General features: G+C 38.9%; 1 protein-coding gene across 1 annotated transcript; it reads left to right on the top strand.

Moving 5' to 3' along the window:
• The first annotated feature begins 447 nt into the window (after positions 1-447).
• On the top strand, positions 448-18327 carry LOC144629666 (polycystin family receptor for egg jelly-like). The gene is made up of 16 exons (XM_078487897.1): positions 448-517; positions 1240-1427; positions 3007-3315; positions 3449-3589; positions 4562-5002; positions 5512-5761; positions 6396-6996; positions 7423-7629; positions 8229-8354; positions 8807-9127; positions 10491-10730; positions 11342-12034; positions 12571-12807; positions 13158-14498; positions 15137-15302; positions 15950-18327. Exons 2-16 carry the CDS (start codon positions 1349-1351, stop codon positions 18325-18327), a joined length of 7530 nt encoding a protein of 2509 aa, XP_078344023.1. The 5' UTR covers positions 448-517; positions 1240-1348.
• The last annotated feature ends 135 nt before the right edge of the window (positions 18328-18462 follow it).

Here is an 18462-nt window from a genome sequence, read left to right as displayed (position 1 = left end):
ACGTTGAAATTCGAGAACTACCTTACATTCTGGTGCTATCCGGCCTTTTCAAAAACTGTAATGTTTGCCTTTATAGAATATCAATAGTAGGTAAAATGGTGGGCTTGGGCCCGAATCTCGAAGGTCCCGAAAATTTTCGCACCCGAAAGCCATATAGCAAAATCTCAAACCTTATGATTACAGATAGAGCTGACTTATATTCGCAAATATTTTAATATGAACAGAGGTTCTCTTCATACGAAGTTTCAGGCCTATAAATTCCCTGTTTTTAAGATAGAGATAGCTAAAATGGCTTTGCAGGCCCAAAAAGTTTCCTGGCCCCTTCACGGCTTGGTCCATGCCATGGTCCATGCTTAAGAAAAATCGAAGGGATCTGGGGACGAGATGGAATTTCCCGCCATTTTCCCGCGGCTCGCCCGCGCTTACAAACTCGATAGAGAGGAAAAAGCAGCAAAGATGTTTTCACAGAAAAGGGGCATGTAAGACTTTATTTTTCGACGGTTTCGCCGCTTTACAGGTAAGAGGTATGTTGCTTAATTTCTCTAGTATCCTTTTATGACAAATGAAGCTCTGAGTAGTGCTTTGACTTTTTGTAGTCTGATAATTAAAAGACGTTTTGCATCGATCTCCTGGTTATTAAACGGCGTCGAACAAGAAGCTAATCGAATCATTGCAGAAGAAGTGATAAGCTTCTAGTTTTCTTTAATAACGCGTTAAGAGGTTAGAAATGAATGAGAAAAGCTGACGAAAATTTAACATTTTAGAAGCAATATACCGGTAAACTTGTATATAGAAGCTATACTCAATTTTGAGCTACACTCAAAATGTTGTTCTCTGATAGTTCAGGGAACACGAGCGGACATTTTGTGTTAAAAGTGTTAACGGAAACTTTAATAATGGCCCAGGTTTGTTATAAATACCACTAAGTGTACTAAAACTGTCGACGAGTGTCTCTGGCCATGGGTGGAAAGGGTCGAAATGAATAACAACTTCGGAAAGTTCTCGCCAAGTTCTTTTCGCACTTTTTTCCCAAAATATGCTATAAAAGATTTCAAGAATTCGGTTGATACCCAGCTTCCTCTTGGTGTTCTAAGATTGTTTTCTAAATAAGTCGATAGTAATTACACCACAGTTTTTTGCTAAGTAGAAAAAATACAATTACATGTCTAAGCTGAGAGACATTTTTAGAATCTTAGCATTTAATATGCTCGACTTTCTCTGCTTTAAACTCGATTCCAGAAACTTTGTGGAGATCAAGACATTATTGTAGAGCCATGCCAGGGAGTCTCTAGCTTGGATGAATGTTCATTGAACGTTGTTGCTCTGAGAGTCAACGACACAATAAAACATGAAGTTCATTGGCATTGTCATCTTCATTATGTACGTGACTATTAAAGTCATGGCAAACGACAGTGAACCAGATAGAAGTAAGAATGATGTTTATTGTTTACCCAATTATGCACCTGTTAATGTTAACCTGGATAAGGGGAGAGACCAGATATAGGTCAGGGATTTGACACCAATTATCTTCCTGTAATGGAGGATTTTGACCACCATAACTGACTATGTATCAAGTTTTTATTAATGTTTAGTGACTTTTTGTCCATCCACGAATGCCCTAGAGTGATGCGTTTTAACCTAAAAATTTGAGCATGTTTTAATGTCTGCCTATGCAATGCTTGTCCACATCCCCTGCCCTGTCCAGACTTAACACTGATAGATGCTTTACATGATTATTAATTATAGAACTTACAGAAATGTATTATGTACAAAATTCAATTTGTACACATCAACTTCTTACATTTTTGCCTCTATAATTTCAGACTAAAAGAAACAATGTATATTTTCAGACCTATACCTATCAAAACAAACCCAGCACAGTTTGTATTCACAGTTAATTTTTTTTCAGTTTATGGTAATTAATTGGTATTGTCAAACTCGCCAGTTGCATAGATTACGGGATTTTTTTGGGTAGAAAGTTTGGCAAGTATTTTTTTTAAGTAGGGATGTTTTGGGGTATTAAAAACAATCTCAATCTAAAGATTTGTGGTAGTGCCTTGGCTGTGCAGTTCTGTACATATGTGTTTTGCTGTTGGTTTTTGAGGGGTAAATTTTTGATCTCGGTATTTATTTAGGTATTGATCATCCCAGTAACTTGAAATCCCGAGTACCCCCTCCCCTCCCCTGGGGGCTAAAGAAATGTTTTGACATGAACAAAAATATTTTATTTTTATTTCTAATCATTACCTTCTTGAGCTTCCTGCAAAACAATTAAATAATGGTGGGGAGGAAAATGGGGTGGAAGCCTTGAAGTATTAGAGGAGTGGAAACTGAAGGAAGTTGGCGAACTGATGGTGGAAAGTGGGATTCCCAAGGTGGCTGGAAGCAGAAAAAATTTCGAGAGCATTGTGTAAAAAAGCACTACCGGTAAAAGGCAGGAACTGCAAAGGGAGGGTTAAGAACTGGTAGCAAAAGTAACAAGAAGTGGTTCAGACCACCCAAGTGATAATTATGGACAATACAACTTTAAGGTTACTATTGTTAGCGGCTACTAATTTTAGCGATTTTAGTGAGTTAAATATTAATATTATTAAATATTAATACTCGTTAAATTTAAGAACCCCCCTTCCCACCCCAAGGGAAACTCAATTAAGAATAGTCGACTTGAAAAATTCTTTTTAAAATAGATGCCGATTATTTTGTTGTTTCTGGCAATGCAAATGTTCGTTCAATTTCAACTAAGTTTGTCCTTTACCAGGAGCCCTGAACATTTATTTCCATCTAAGCTATATGTTCATTAAAAACTGGTTTACACGAATTACTTACTTTTTAATTTTTTCGGAAAATTGCTAAATTTAATAGCTGCTAAATCTTCCACTGAAAAACTGAAAAAATCGTTAAAATTAGTAGCCACTAAAAATAGTAACCTTAAGGTATACTCTCATGCATTTGTTGTTAAATGACTGTATGAATAAAACAGATGTGTAAACACTTTTTATTCCCCAGCGCCCACTGCTCCTCCAGCTAATGTGCGACTGGGTTATGTGGGTCCAACATCAATCACTGTGAAGTGGGATAAAGTTCCTAAAGCTTCAAGTGGTGGAATAATAGCACAATACAAAGTGAAATATGGACAGACTTTCAGCAATGGATCATACAGTGAAGTTAAATACCTGTCCATCTCTGCTTGGCAGCCCACGGGCAGAGAGGCCAATTTAACTAACCTTGAAAAAGACACTGAATACAGAATTGAAGTTGCTGGAGTTACAGATGGGGGTGTTGGAGTTTATTCAGATCCAATAATAGCTCAGACATGTAAGTTGAAAATTGTTAAATCTAATTTAAAAAATGATTGGAACTGCTTGTCATTTATTACATAATGGAAATCTTTTGTTTTATGTGTAATATACATCTCTTACATGTTTCAAGCATGATGTTCATTTTACAGATGATCCTTGTGATTCTGGTCCATGCCTTAATGGAGGAACATGTATTTTTGACCCAGTACCAAATGACTTCACAAATAATTTGTTTCACTGTGAATGTGCTGTGAATTTCACTGGTTTATTCTGTGCAAGCTTCATGAGTGGTAAGTGAAATTTACCACCTGTATTCACTAATTGGAAAATCTAGCCATGATTTTGCCAACTTTTTGCTAACTTTTTTCAAATTTTAGATTACTTTTCAGTCAAGCAAGTTTTCTAGATTAACCACTGTTCATTTTATTGCAAGTTTCATTCCTTCCTTCTCTCCCGGCCTACCTTATTGAATTCTTGCTTCCTTCCCTTATATATATTTATTTACCCTATTTATTCAAATAAGCGCCCAACCTAAAAAGAGGGCACAGGAGGAGTACTGATTATTATTGAAGTTGAAAGTGAAATTGACTACGCAATACTAAGAGACGACCGAGTTTATTTAGTTTTTTACTGAAACTTTCCATGAACAGTTAAAATTCAGCTTTGGTACATCTTCACGTTTAGTTATTATACTTTGTTTTCTTGCAAAATTAATGTACTACTTGCTAAAAATGGTAAGAATTTAATAAGCGCCCAGCCTCGAATAATCGCCCACCTCGAATAAGTGCCCACTCTCAAGGTCCAAAAATTTAAGAAGCGACCAGCCGGCGCCCACCCCCACCCCCACTCTCCACTGCACAAAAAAATAAGTACACAGGAGGAGTATTGATTTATATTTCTTAGTGACAATGAGACTGAAGTTGTTTAAGAAGTACTTTGAGATTATCTCGAAGATAAGATCCTAATATTTTACAGTTTTAAAGAAGTTTATTGTTTGTTTGTTGCGATATAAACTTACTACTTGCTGAAAATTGTGGAAATTTAATAAGCACCCAGCCTTGAATAAGCACCCACCTTGAATAAGCGCCCCACCCTCAAGGTCAAAAAATTTAATAAGCGCCTGGGGCGCTCAAATTATCTAATAAATACGGTAAGTTATTGAGTTATTTAAATTTATTTATTTATGATTAATTATAATTGGCAAAATGTGCTTAACCATGATCCAGATCTGTCAAAAATTCATTATTTTGTTTTCACTTTAGGTCTTCCATGTCACAGCCCAAATGTGAGTCTTCCAAATTTATCACCGGATGTTTCTTCAGCCTTGGGCATTCGCCGTTCCAGCCAGTTTTTAATCCAGTCAGACGTCAGTCTGGATTGTGAGTTGTCCCACAGAACCACATTCATCTGGAATGTTTACCAACTGGATGCAGAAGAATCACCAGTTCTTTCAAGAAACAGTTCCTCAGAGTTGCGAATCACCCCACATTCATTACCAATAGGTGTTTACTTGGTACGACTTACAGTCAACATGCTGGGGACACCAGTGTTTGGGGTCGGTCAAGGTTATTTCAAGGTAATCAGCAGTCCTTTAGTTGCATTCATTGCTGGAGGCAGCAAGGTAGTCAGAGGATTCAACAAAACTTTGGTTTTTAATGCTTCCATGTCATATGACCCTGATGACGAGAACCAGCAGTTATCAAGTAAGTATAATTTGTTCTATTTTGAACCCTTATAACTCCCAAAAGTGATCAGATAAATTATCTTAGTTTGGTTCATTAACTCTGAAGTGATGATTATGATAACACTTACAGTGCAATTTTGAGATACTGCAGTTACTAACTTGGCCCCTAATTTTAAATAAAGGAATTGGATGAGGAAATGACTGACTGACTGACTGACTGACTGACTGACTGACTGAATGACTGACTGACTGACTGAATCAATCAATGAATGGTCAGGATTGGTGGATGAAAGAATGGGAAAATGAGTGAGCCAGTAAGAGTGAGAAAATGAATCTGTGATTATTATTTTGTTAATTACTTAATACAGAAAGGATTGCAAATAAAATAAAAAAATTATTGGTAAGAGCCAGCTAGCAAATTAATAATTTATTTATTGAATTGGTTAATGAATTATTTTATTTCAATATGATAACATATTTATTATTATCCTTGCTCTTGAATCTTCATGTTCGTTCACACCATTTCAGGTCTGAATTTTACATGGCTGTGCAGGCGAGAGTCACAGCAAGATCTTAACAACTCTCATCACGAAGGGTGTTATAACACTAGTGATGTCGAGGTAGAATCCAGTGAACCTGTGCTCAAAGTAAACAGTAGCCTTATGGTGGAGAACAGTTCATACTTTCTAACAGTGTTTGTTAAGAAAGACCAGAGACAAGCTGAATACACTCAAGAAGTTTTTATTGTTCCAGGTGATCCACCAGAAGTACACATCCGGTAGGTTAAATATTTTTCTTAAAGAAAATAGTTATATAACGAAATAGCTCATCAAGTCAGTCTTAATAAGAAAATTTGATAATTAAAAGGCTTAAGTGAACACTTTCCCAATCACCAAGCTGAAAACATAATTCCACCATTTGTGAGATAATATAACTTTGACAGACAAAAGTGCATGGTTCAATCAACAAAATACTTTTTAAAGCAAGCATGACAATTTATTTACTATTTTTAACTTTAATCTATTCAAGTTATGTACATATATTATGGTTATTGAGTTTCAAAACTTCTTGGATTCTAGTACACTTACAACTAGCATAGAACCTGCTTTCATTACGAGGCAGCTTGATCATTCTAGTATCCCAGCATAAATAATAAAGCTGTTTGGTAATTAAACTTAATTGAACCCAGTCAAACCTTATTAAATTATTATGTTCGATTAAGTTTAGTTATCAAACACAATCGAACCAGAGCATTTGTGTGAGTTCAACTGCATTTGATTTCCAAACCCAATCGAATAGCCAAGTATCTATGTCGTTTTTTTCATTCTCGTGTTACTTATTTGGTTATCTCTGACACCACCTAATGTCAGGTCATTCAGGTTATTATGTGATATTTTGTACTGACTTGTCAGATGTGTGGACAACTGTGATGTCAAAATGAACCCATCTGGCAGAATGGCTCTGCAAGGCCTCTGTTCTGGTACCTCATGTGGAGGCACCCTCACTTACAAATGGTCCCTCTTCAAAGACACAAACAACACTTCCAACATGACCCAATGGGTTGAAGTCTCAGAAGTTCAAGAGTTGATAAGTACCAGATTGTCGTCAACAACACTTGTCACTTACCCTGGAATATTGACGCCAAATGTTCGGTACAAGTTTGTATTGACTGCCAAACGGCAAGGTGGATATCCGGGATATTCCGAGTACCAGGTCACCGCCAACAGCCCTCCAGCCGGGGGAACGTGCAGCGTCAGCCCTCTATCCGGGGTCACTCTTACAACAGATTTTACTTTTGCGTGTACTGATTGGCAGGATACTGATCTTCCATTGCAGTACGAATTCGTTTACTTCACAAATAATGAACTTCTTAATGTGGTCTACAAAGGAGTGAAAAGCAGTAAAGAGGCAAAGCTTCCCGCTGGGGAGAAAACAAACAACTTTACTATTGACTTTCGAGTAAGAGTGGCTGACATGTTTGGGGCGTTCACGGAAGTAAGGACTCCTGTCCAGGTAAGAAGACTTCAAACTGAACATAATGAAAAATAATAATCACTGATGTACCACCTTCACTCTCCGCATTCCCTTTATTACTTCCTTTAGTTGCCATCATCGATTAATTAACAACTGTTTACCGATGTGGAGGTGGCTAGTTGTGGATAAACCACCGGCAACCGATAAAAAATAACCCCGGCAAAAATAATAAAAATAATCCACCGAAATAAATACCCAAAAAGGATTATTTCTAACGATTCCAATTTTTGCACACGAGTTGCTCCGAGGTGAATAGCAAAATATGTCCGGAGCCTGGGATCCGGAGTTTGAGTAGCCAACAAGAGCGCGCCAATAACGTTAACCACTGTTTTAGGATATACTAAAACAATATATGGTATATTTTTCTAATAGATTGACTCGTTGCTGTTCTCGTTTTAATAACAGGTTTTAGAACCCAGCATCGAGGCGGCGAATTTGGTGGACGTTGTCGCAAACCTTACGACTGGAGAAGAAAGTGAACTGACCTCTTTAATCCAGTCAGGTGACGTGTCAAGTGCTGTCCAATTGGCTACAGCAGCCATTGCGGCCGTTGATGTTGCTGCGCAAACTCAGACGGACAATCAGGATGAGTTGACAAAGAAAAGGATTGCGGTAAGTTTCGCTATGCAGAACAGGGTAGTTCTAACGCAGGGAGCTCACGCAAAATATTTTCGAACGAGGAATAGTCAGTAGTTGAGTATAAATCAATTCGGTTTGGTGAAAACGAACAGGAAAAAAATTACCCACTCACGTGTTCTTGAAGGAATGTTCTATTTAAAACTAAATACTGACTAAATTGCTATATGTATTACTCCTCGAACATAACAACAAGTTTTCTGATATAATAATTAAAGTTTTATCCAAGTTTTGATTGTATCACAAACATCTCGGATATAATCCAATGCCTACTGCGTCTGGTTTAAAAAGAGACGACCCTCGTAATTTTTCGAAAAGGAGTTTAATTAAAGTTTAATTAAAGTTTTAGCACCGAGTCTCTTTTTGAAACTTTGGCAGTAGGGCCAAGAATCTAGAAACGTACACGAAACAATACAAACTTTATTTATTTACCTTCGCCACACAACGGAGCTTCGAGGCTCGTTAAAACGTGTGCGTGTAAATAATATACAGTAAATACAATGATACACAATATATTTTTGCTTCTCTCTACACCATTTCGTTGCGCATCTTCATCGTTATTTGTTTCTTGGCAGATGAAATCCAGCATTGTGCAGCAGTTATCAGCTGTCCAAGCAGAGACTGTCGTCAGAGTCCAGCAGGTGTCAAATGTGATTGCCCAGGCCACCTCGGTTATCAATGAGGTTACGATCGAAGCGCAGGTAATTTACACCACATCAGTTTAGCGAAAAACAATTTGTGTTTTTCTAACGCTGAGTTAAAGGCTTTTTTACTTGAATGTTTGGTATTTTTGACTGTTAGATACTCTAGTGACTAACCTCTTATCTGCTGTCTTGTTAAGGTGGCAATTGTTTTTGCAGTGGCTTAGGCGCAGTGTTCACACTTGTTCATCCGCAATAGCCCAGAATGAGTTCCGTTTTGCGTTTTTAAAAAGAGATTGCTGTTCATGAAAATGAACATATAGGTAAAAATTAAACGAAAGGTTTTGCACTAAAAGCTTAGATATCTCGAAAGTACCCTTTTGGGAGTGACAGCGAAATTGCATCCATTTATTTACATTATTTTCTGCTGATATTAAGCTACGTTGACCAGTTCAAGAAGCAATAATTGAACAACCGATTATTAATTTGTGGTCCATGTCCGTATGTTTCAGAAAGCTGCTACGGAAGCCCTCCAAAAGATGACAGCAGTGTTGAAAAAAGAATCTACAGCCGGGGAAAGTTATGAAACGCTATTTGATGGCGCAAAGAGCCTATTGACTGGACTCGGAAGCATGCTGAGAGTGTCGTCACACGGGGCAAGAGTATACGATTCTGATTCTCACCCCAGCGACAACTTCATAACCGCCAATGCGCAACACTCTCGCAAATACCAGAAACGGAACATTGGAAAAAGGACTTCATTGTTATCAGATCTCTTGACAAGAAGGACAAAAAGAGACGCAGATTATGAAGAAACTGACGCACAGCTTCAGGTATGATGTTTTGTAAAATTACATGTATACAGCGATATGAAACTGGCAATAGGAAATAATAAGAATAGAATAAACGAAACGACGTATAAACGAGTGGAAAGCATCTGAGTTCTTCCGTATCAAAATTCAGTTTTAAATGATTGTCTCTATTGTTGCCAGCTGACTCATTCATGCAAATTAAATAATCAAGGATATACAATAATACCATACGATACGACACAATACAAAACAATACAACACAATCAATTTATTAACGCGGGATGAGGTTGCCCTCCATATCCGAGCCAGAGGCTCATGTATAGAACACATGGCAATAATAGGCTAAAAATTAAGTACAAATACAAGGGGATCTAATATAATGGTATGAAGAGAAACCCAGCAAAATACCAAGCAATCGTGATGGGAAAGACGCAGATCAAGCCTCGATTCTACTGCGAAAACACTGAAATCCCAATTACCGAAGAGTTTGATATGCTAGGAGTGACTGAAATTTGACAAGCATGTAGCCAAAGTATGCACAAAAGTCTCTCAGCAAGTTGCCGTACTCAAGCGCATGAAGAAGATACTCCCATTTGAAACAAGAAAGAACATCTATTTTGCATTCATTATTCCCCACTTTAACTACTGCTCAGAGACCTGGCACTTCTGCAGTAAAAGTGCCACTGCAAAACTGGAAAAAGTTAACGAACGTGCCCTCCGATTCGTTTTTAATGAAAAACAAACGCATTACCATGAATTGCTCAATAAGATAGGATTACCCTCATTGTTAAGTCAAAGACTTGCAAAAATAGTTTGTGCGGTTTTTAAAGCAATTAAGATCACGCTCCCAAGAGCATTAAAAAGTTATTGAATTTTAGAGACGTCAGATATGATCTGAGAGGAACCGACATCCTGAAACAGCCAAGGGTCAACACCACCACCTACGGCCTCAAATCGTGGCGTTGCCTAGCGCCAAAGCTGTGGAACTTACTTCCAGATTTGTACAGAACCAACAGATCTCTTAAGGCCTTTAAAAATAGTATAATGAAAATTGACCTTTCTGGCCTTTTAACCTAATTTTAGTAGTATCGACTCATTTATTGTACAGCATATTGTATATATAATAATTACTTTAGATTTTATCTCATCATCCTGACTTATATAGTTTTATTTACTTATTCACTTATTATCATTATTTTTATTTTTTTTTCTTAACTAATTAAGGTGGAATACCTGTTAACTTATTGCTAAGTGTATGACACATTAAACGACTATTGTATTGTATTGTATTGTATTGTATTGTATTGTATTGTATTGTATTGTATTGTATTGTATTGTATAATTAAGCTATGCATTAATATAATTAAGACATGTATTTTTTCAGTCTAAAAACCAAGTGAGGGGTATCTTTAACTCTCTGGGGGAAGTCGGAAGCACGATCCTGTCCCGAACTCTCGTCGGAGAGGCACCGAGTGAACTGTCAGCACAGTCCATGTCTTTGCTCGTGTCCCGGGAGGAGCCTGACTTGCTCGCTGGTTCTATTTTGTCAAGCAATGGAAGTAGTTTTGCTCTTCCTTTAGTACCAAACTTATTTGGTAATGGTACAAAATTTGTGGATAGCCAGGTAGGTAGTGATAAGTGAAATGCAAATACTCCTGTATCTATAATAGCTCGCATGCACTGATTACCAATAGCTCATTCTATGAACAATGGTAATAGTTGATTTTTGTTGAAAACGTTTGGGTTTAATTGTAAATATTTTTCAATGAAAAAAATAAGCCTTTTACCCCATAATATTTAGATTATATTCGGTTTTCTTTTTATCCCATAATAGCAGGAAGTTCTATTTTTACCCTCCAACTTTTTCAGAACTAGCGATTGTGCCTACGGGTATATTTTAGTTAAGCCTCGTATTAAGTTTCGAAAAGCGACTCTGCCGTAGTTTTGGAAAATTGGTTTTTGAAAGAAGTTACTTTACGAGTTTTGCGCTTGCTACAAGTGTTACATGTTGCAGTTGCTCGTTACCAGTTTTGATTGCTTTACTGTTAGTTTTTTCAGCCATGTCCCGTGGTTGGCGTAGTGATTTGCTTTCTTACGTATATTTTTATGATAGTCCATCCGTTCTGATAAAAGCTCTCCTATTGTGAATTAGTTATGTGATATCACGCAGTACCGTATTGACAAAACTGGTTTGGAAAGTTACGATTAAAATGTTCTTTTCTCTGCACCTGACAGGTGACGACAACAAACTTCATGCCTTTCACGTGGGACCCCTCAGGAGCACGAGTGACTACAGGAGTGTCAAGCCTTGAACTGAAGAACAGCACTGGACATCTTCTTAATATGACAGAACTAGAAACTCCGATATCTATCAAACTACCTAACACTCATGATTTAACAAACAGTTCCCAATCCCATTACGTTAAAGGAAACAGAACCGTTTTCCACAAGATAAATGTTACGCAGTCAGGCATGGCTCTGATACTAAAGGTGCGTCCAGAAAACAACGCAACAGAGTTTTTAGTGTCTGTTAAGTACGGAGAGCGACCGTCTCTTAGCAAAAGTGACCTCAACGTAACCATACCTGACTTTTCATCGTGCGTTTATATCTCGTCCAGTTACATCAACTGCTCACGCGATCCATACGTAGTGTTTGTAAACAGTGATGTCGTTGTGAAAACAGGGTACTACTTTATCGGGATAACAGCTATATCAAGGATTTCTGGAATCTCTCGAGTCAAGCGTTGTACGGGCCGTGGACGGACGAAAAGGTCATGCGTACAGTACAAAGATCCGCCCACCACAAGTGCCACTTATCACGTGCCTCAATACCTCACAGGAGATGAAAATTACACCATGCAGGTGATACCGGCTGCTTGTCTGTATTGGAACGAAGAAGCGTCTAACTGGACAAATGAAGGATGCACGGTAAGAGGGAGACGTTACTACGCCTGTTTAGAAGTAAATTGATTAACGCCCCACCTCGATCGTACCTGTTCGTTTTTCACTGTTTTTTAGCAGAAAACGGTAGCGCACTATTTCAAGACGTTGTGTCACGCTCGTCCTCCATTTTGTTCGGATTAAAGGAGCTACGTCACGGACAAAGCATGTAGAAAAAATTGGCAATTTTTTTCAAGTTTGTTGTTCGTAATCCATCTTCGTCAGTCGAAATCATCCTTGGTCATTTTCGTGTTTTTATTGCTCCTTTATTGTTTTGTTTTTTTATGTTGGAAAACTACATGTATTATTCTAAGGTTTCCTTCATTTTGGAAGAAATCAGACGAATCAGTTGAGTGACTTAAAATATCGTGACATCTCTCTCTTAAACAGCATTATCCTAACAGTCTCACCTCTCCTCGCAGGCCCCTCCCCTTCTCCCTCCCTACGTACAAACCTACGTATGCCGTACCTTTAAAATCAAACCCTTGCATTAATTGTTAATTGGATGGATTCTTTACTTTTAGGTAGCTGAAACGACGACTCAAGACTCCATTCACTGCTCTTGTAATCACTTGAGTTCTTTTGGAGGTCAGTTATTCGTGGCGCCGAATCCCATAGATTTTGATAAAGTATTCACTGAGCTGACACGCCTTTCAGACACTGGAAACGTAGCTGTTATAATAGCAGTGAGCTGTGTATTTGGACTTTATCTGCTGCTCCTGATATGGGCTCTAAAGGTTGATAAGCTTGATCTTTTAAAAGTAAGTGGATTTTTTTTATTTAAGCAGGATTTTTTTTCAGTGTTAGAAATCGTATTGAAAGTAGTGCCGTTGCAGTTAAAAAAAGAAACAATTCAGAATCGAACATATAATATATGTAGTGCAAACAATTTATTATAAAAAAAAATCCCAGATATCTTTACAATAAATGTAATTAAACCGGAACTGTCTTCATTCATACAGTTTAAGTATCTATTTCCAGTAGCTGTTTAGTAAATATTCCACTAAGAGCAGTAAAATAACTCAAACCTCTCTTTAAGTGCATGCCGAATAACATGTTGAGAGCTTTATGTACTTTAACTTGTCTCAATCATTTCTGTTTGTTTCTACAGGTGGGTAAGAAGGCATTCGTAGGAATTCGCTCAGCTTCGTGTCACTTCTACGAGATCCAAATATCTACGGGAATTTGGCGCAACTCAGGCACCACTGCTAACGTGTATATTATGTTGGAGGGCGAGTTGGGTAGTAGTCGGCCCTACCATTTGAAAGATGACTCGTGCATTCCGTTCGCTAGAGGGAGCGTGATCTCGTTCATCCTCTCCATCCCTATCGATATTGGCCCCATTCGGCGCGTACGCGTGTGGCACGATAACTCAGGCAACAGTCCCTCGTGGTTTTTGAACAACATCAAGGTCTTTGCCGTGTCGACTCGGGAGCAGTGGTCCTTTCTGTGCTTCATGTGGCTGGCTGTGGATAAAGGTGATGGTCTAGTCGATCGCTCCCTTAGTAGCACTTCATCAGACGAAAAAGGAATGGATTTTGTGGTCTTTGTCCAGAATAGAATAGCTGAAGAATTCAGTGATGAGCATTTGTGGTTTTCTGTCGCTACAAGACCGCCAAGACACCGGTTCACTCGAGTCCAGCGGTTGTCATGCTGCCTGTCGCTGATGCTGACCACCATGCTGGCAAGTGCCATGTTCTACCAGTTTGACATCACGGCAGACAGCACACAGGGCTCTCTTAAGCTGGGACGTTTTGTCATAAACCTCAGAGAGTTTATCATTGGAGTGCAGAGTCTTATCGTTATAATTCCTGTGAATTTGCTGATCGTGCAACTCTTTTGTCACACAAGATCACGGAATGAGAAGAAACAGTTGCCTAATACAACTGGTACATCAAGGAAACCTGTAAAGAAGAAATGGGAATTTTCATTTCCGCACTGGTTTATATTTATTCCTTGGCTACTGTGTTTTCTATCGTCAGTTTGCTCGGCTACCTTTGTCGTCTTCTACAGCTTAATGTGGGGTGCAGAAACAAGCGAGGAGTGGCTGATTTCAGTTGGGATGTCGCTTTTTATGGACGTTTTTGTATCGGAGCCTCTAAGGATCATTGTTGTTGCCTTCATGCTGTCGCACATTTGGAAGGCAGGCGCTGACCACTCCACTCAGACGACCTTCCATGCCGATATGGTCATTGATGTCGATGATATCAAACTAAGTGGGCTAGACAAAGAAGAGGAAGATGTTGAAATACCGAAGCCGCCAAGCAAGAGACAGTTACGCCATGCGAGGACCACACGAATGCGAGAGCTGTATATGTATACAGCTCTAAGAAATATAGTTTCGTACATTGTGTACTTGTGGATTCTGATAGTTGTCTGTTACGGGGGACGTAGCGAGCATGGGTATCTGATGACTTCGTCCATGAACATAACGTTTGGAGAGCATAGCAAGGTACGTGTATAATAAAGGTAGACGTAGACGAATACGGAGGATATGATAACCCCATAAAGAGAGTAGACCCCTTTAAAATATATAAGACAACCAATGAGAGACCGTTTCCTCATACAATTAACAAAAGAAAACTCAAGTCATTTTACATATCTAACAAAAATCTCTTTATCGTATAGAATGATATTCGTGTTACTATCATCTTTATCTTTCTTAGGCTTTATTTTCTTTTACAAAGACCTCTTTCAGACAGAATGTTTGCTACTGATTTTTGTAACTCACCAACACAAAGACCAATCAAAAGAAACGTAAATATCGCAATGTACCAATCAGAACTCTTAGTAAAAACGCAACCGGTGCAAAGTGTGGGAAAATGCACAAAACGCGCTTATTCGTGTTTGGTGTCGGTTTGCTTTGATTGCTCAAACCAAAGTGCGAGGGTTAGGGTTTTTAGCTAGTTTCAGAGCTCAGTATGCAATAAAAGTAAACCAGTATTAATTTCCACAGTACATTGGACACTGCTCTCAGCCCATCGCATTATATCTTAATAAGAATTGTCTTGGGAAAGAGGGGTTCAAACTACCTTTGTGTTTTCCCAACCTCCCAGCCCAGTCTAATTTTGCTAATTTTTGTGCTTTCAGATTACCAGTCACTTAAACACGTGGGACTGGGTCCGAGACGTTCTAGTACCTGGGCTTTATGAGGACGGAAAAGAACTCGCATTACCTAGCTCCAGTCCGTATGTTGGCGATGGTGACGCGGTCCTTGTTGGTATGCCACGTCTTAGACAGCTGAGAGTCAAAAAAGGTATTTAACAGTTGTTTTGGCTGACAATCCTACCAAGATATCTTTTTTTATTTTTGTTGACTGTGTTCTTTTCTAGGCAAGGTTTGGTAACAAAGGGGACATCGAGGTTTTAATTATAAAGGAGCTGATGCTTAAAGCCATTGCAGCCCATAGACCTTTTGCAGCCTACTTGATATTCTTTTGTGTTCATGCGAATTGCCCTCCAAGCCTCAAACAACAGAAGATGTTTGAAAAAAAAAATATTGCTGTTGTCCAATTGGACAAATCTACGAAAAAATGTATATGATTTGCACCCTTGTGACTCCTTAAGCACCCTTTCACATTAATTTGAATTCTAACAGTTCCTCACAATGTTAGTTCATGCAATCACTAATATTGCTTCTTATGTCAAAAATGTAAGATGCAGTTGGATAAGTCATATCACGCACAAGTTGTCAGCTATTTTTATTTACATTAATTTTTTTGAAAAATTTCCCAGAAAATTATTTTAGGCCCCCTTTTGAAACTTAATCGCTTCTGCATACATTTCGTGCCATTTGTTGACCAAAGTCTTACAACATCTGAATATCTGTGTAATCGAATTCACCTGTTGACTCATACTGCTTTCTCCTTTTCAATTAATAATGTTAAGTTCCTTTTCATTAAAGATTCCTGTGATGTCGTAGATGAGGTACAAGGCTTGTTCAACTCGTGCGTGGCTTCGTATTCATACAGTAATGAGGACACGACTAGCCTCTATCAACCAAGATGGCGGCCATATTCCTCATCAGAAAACAGGTCACTCAGCATTCTTTATCAGATATGCCCCAGTGCCTGGCGTTATTCATCAGCAAGGGAAACACAGAGTCTTCCCTTGTGGGGACGACTTCATCTTTTTGGCAGTTATGGTCAAGGAGGTTACCTGGCAGAGATGGGTTACGACAGAAGCATAGCGTTGAAAGTAATCTCTGAGCTAAGCTCGTTTAACTGGATTGACAGGCTCACCAGTGCTGTAATTGTTGAGTTCACGGTTTTTAATTCTCAAGTAAGTTTGTTCAGCACAATTTGGATCCCTGTTGAATTCTCACCAAGTGGTTACGTGGTTACTAATCACATGATTCGTACCATGCACGTGTACGACATTGGCGGTGGTTTTAGCGCTGTTACTATTCTCTGTCAAGTGCTGCTGGTGTTTTTTATTATTTACTTTGTCGTCACGCATACGAAGCAGATGATTCAAAACATTCGACTTTACTTCAAACAGTTTCTCAACTGGCTTGAACTTGCGCAAATTGTAACAGTCATTGGCTTTGTTGTTACTCACATTTTAAAGGAGACAGAACTCTTTGTCAACACCGCGAAACTCAGCGAGAACATTTTTCAGTTCATCAGCTTTGATAGAGGCGTTTTTCTAGATGTTATGGAGTCAGTATTAATGTCCTTGCTGATGTTCTTCAACACATTCAAGTTACTGTATTTGCTGAAGTTCAATCACAATGTGCAGCATTTGTTCCATGTAATGAAGAGATCGGCTTTGGAACTCATCAACTGCTCGCTTGGATTCGTTGTATTTATGATTACGTGTATTCATGTAGGATATCTTATGTTTGGGAGGGACTATTATGGTTTTTCTTCGCCCTTCAATGCTTTACAAACTCTTATTGTTCAGGGAGTCGTCAATGACGGGGTCGACCATTTTCACGACTGCTGTACAGTCACTGGCCCAGTTTACTTTTTAGTTTTGAACCTGGGACTGAATTTCATCTGCATCAATCTGTTCATTTCCGTCCTAATACAAAATTATGGTGCTGCTAGACGACTTTCCAAAGGAAAATTTAGTCTTGGAAACTTCATGATTTTAAAGATGAAAGAGATACTGGGTTGCGTCGGAGATCAGTCAAAAACGCAAAAGAAAAAGAGGGGTACAAAAACTAAAGTCCCCAAACTGGAAGCTCCCAACACCGAGGTGACATGCGATACACTTGACGTGGTAGATGATATAACGGGACATACAAGGCGGATCAGACATAGCCTAAATAAAATTTACGCCGACGACTTTGTGGATGACCTCGAATTGTTTTCATTGTGGCTTGATATTCGCACGAAGTTCAAGGAATCATCTGGTGATGAACAAGGGTATTTCAAGAAATTAGCTGAGGGTACAAAAGGGTATCGTAAGAGGTTATCTGAACATGCAGAATGGCTCAGCAAGGGATTATCTGAGGCTGCACAGTGGTATCGAAAGGTGTTTTCTGAAGATGCAGCGAGGCTTAGCAAGAGATCATCTGAGGATACAGAAGGGTATTGCAAGAAATCATCTGAACATGCAGCGGAAGGGGTTAGCGAAGAATCATCTGCAGCTGCACAAGAGTATCGCAAGAAATTATCTGAAGATACAGAGGGGTCTAGCAAAGAATCACTTGAAGATGCACAAGGATATCGAAAGGAATTATCTGAAGATACAGAGGGGGCTAGCAGGGAATCACTTGAAGATGCACAAGGATATCGAAAGGAATTATCTGAAGATACAGAGGGGTCCAGCAAGGGACAATTTGAAGATCCACAAGGATATCGCAAGGAATTATCTGAAGATGCAGAGGGGTCCAGCAAGGAATCATTTGAAGATCCACAAGGATATCGCAAGGAATTATCTGAAGATGCAAAGGGGTCCAGCAAGGGACCATTTGAAGATCCACAAGGATATCGCAAGGAATTATCTGAAGATGCAAAGGGGTCCAGCAAGGGACCATTTGAAGATCCACAAGGATATCGCAAGGAATTATCTGAAGATGCAGAGGGGTCCAGCAAGGGACAATTTGAAGATCCACAAGGATATCGCAAGGAATTATCTGAAGATGCAAAGGGGTCCAGCAAGGGACAATTTGAAGATCCACAAGGATATCGCAAGGAATTATCTGAAGATGCAGAGGGGTCCAGCAAGGGACCATTTGAAGATCCACAAGAGTTTAGCAGAGAGTCATCCGATGCACAAGGTTCTAACCAGGAGCCATCTGAGGATACAGAAGAATATTGCGCGATTTCGTAATAAACACAGTTGAATGGTGGACCGTGGCATGAGATAGATTTTAGTGATTGCTATGAACAAAGCAAGTTAGCTATGCCGCGAATATCTCTTTTAATTGAACATTGGAGTACTTTAGTCATTCACTTTTAAAATAGC

Source organism: Oculina patagonica, chromosome 1 (genome assembly GCF_052425735.1).
Source record: "Oculina patagonica isolate OP01 chromosome 1, crgOcupat, whole genome shotgun sequence".
Lineage (NCBI taxonomy): Eukaryota > Metazoa > Cnidaria > Anthozoa > Scleractinia > Oculinidae > Oculina > Oculina patagonica.
The sequence above is the reverse complement of the archived record's forward strand: the minus strand, read 5'-3'. Positions and strand labels throughout refer to the sequence as shown.

Excerpts from the sequence above, each read along its gene's own strand:
- LOC144629666 (XM_078487897.1), top strand. The coding sequence starts at position 1,349 with ATGAAGTTCATTGGCATTGTCATCTTCATTATGTACGTGACTATTAAA. Across the intron at positions 1,428-3,006 it reads CGACAGTGAACCAGATAGAA|CGCCCACTGCTCCTCCAGCT; the intron begins GTAAGAATGATG and ends TTTATTCCCCAG. Across the intron at positions 9,128-10,490 it reads AAACTGACGCACAGCTTCAG|TCTAAAAACCAAGTGAGGGG; the intron begins GTATGATGTTTT and ends GTATTTTTTCAG.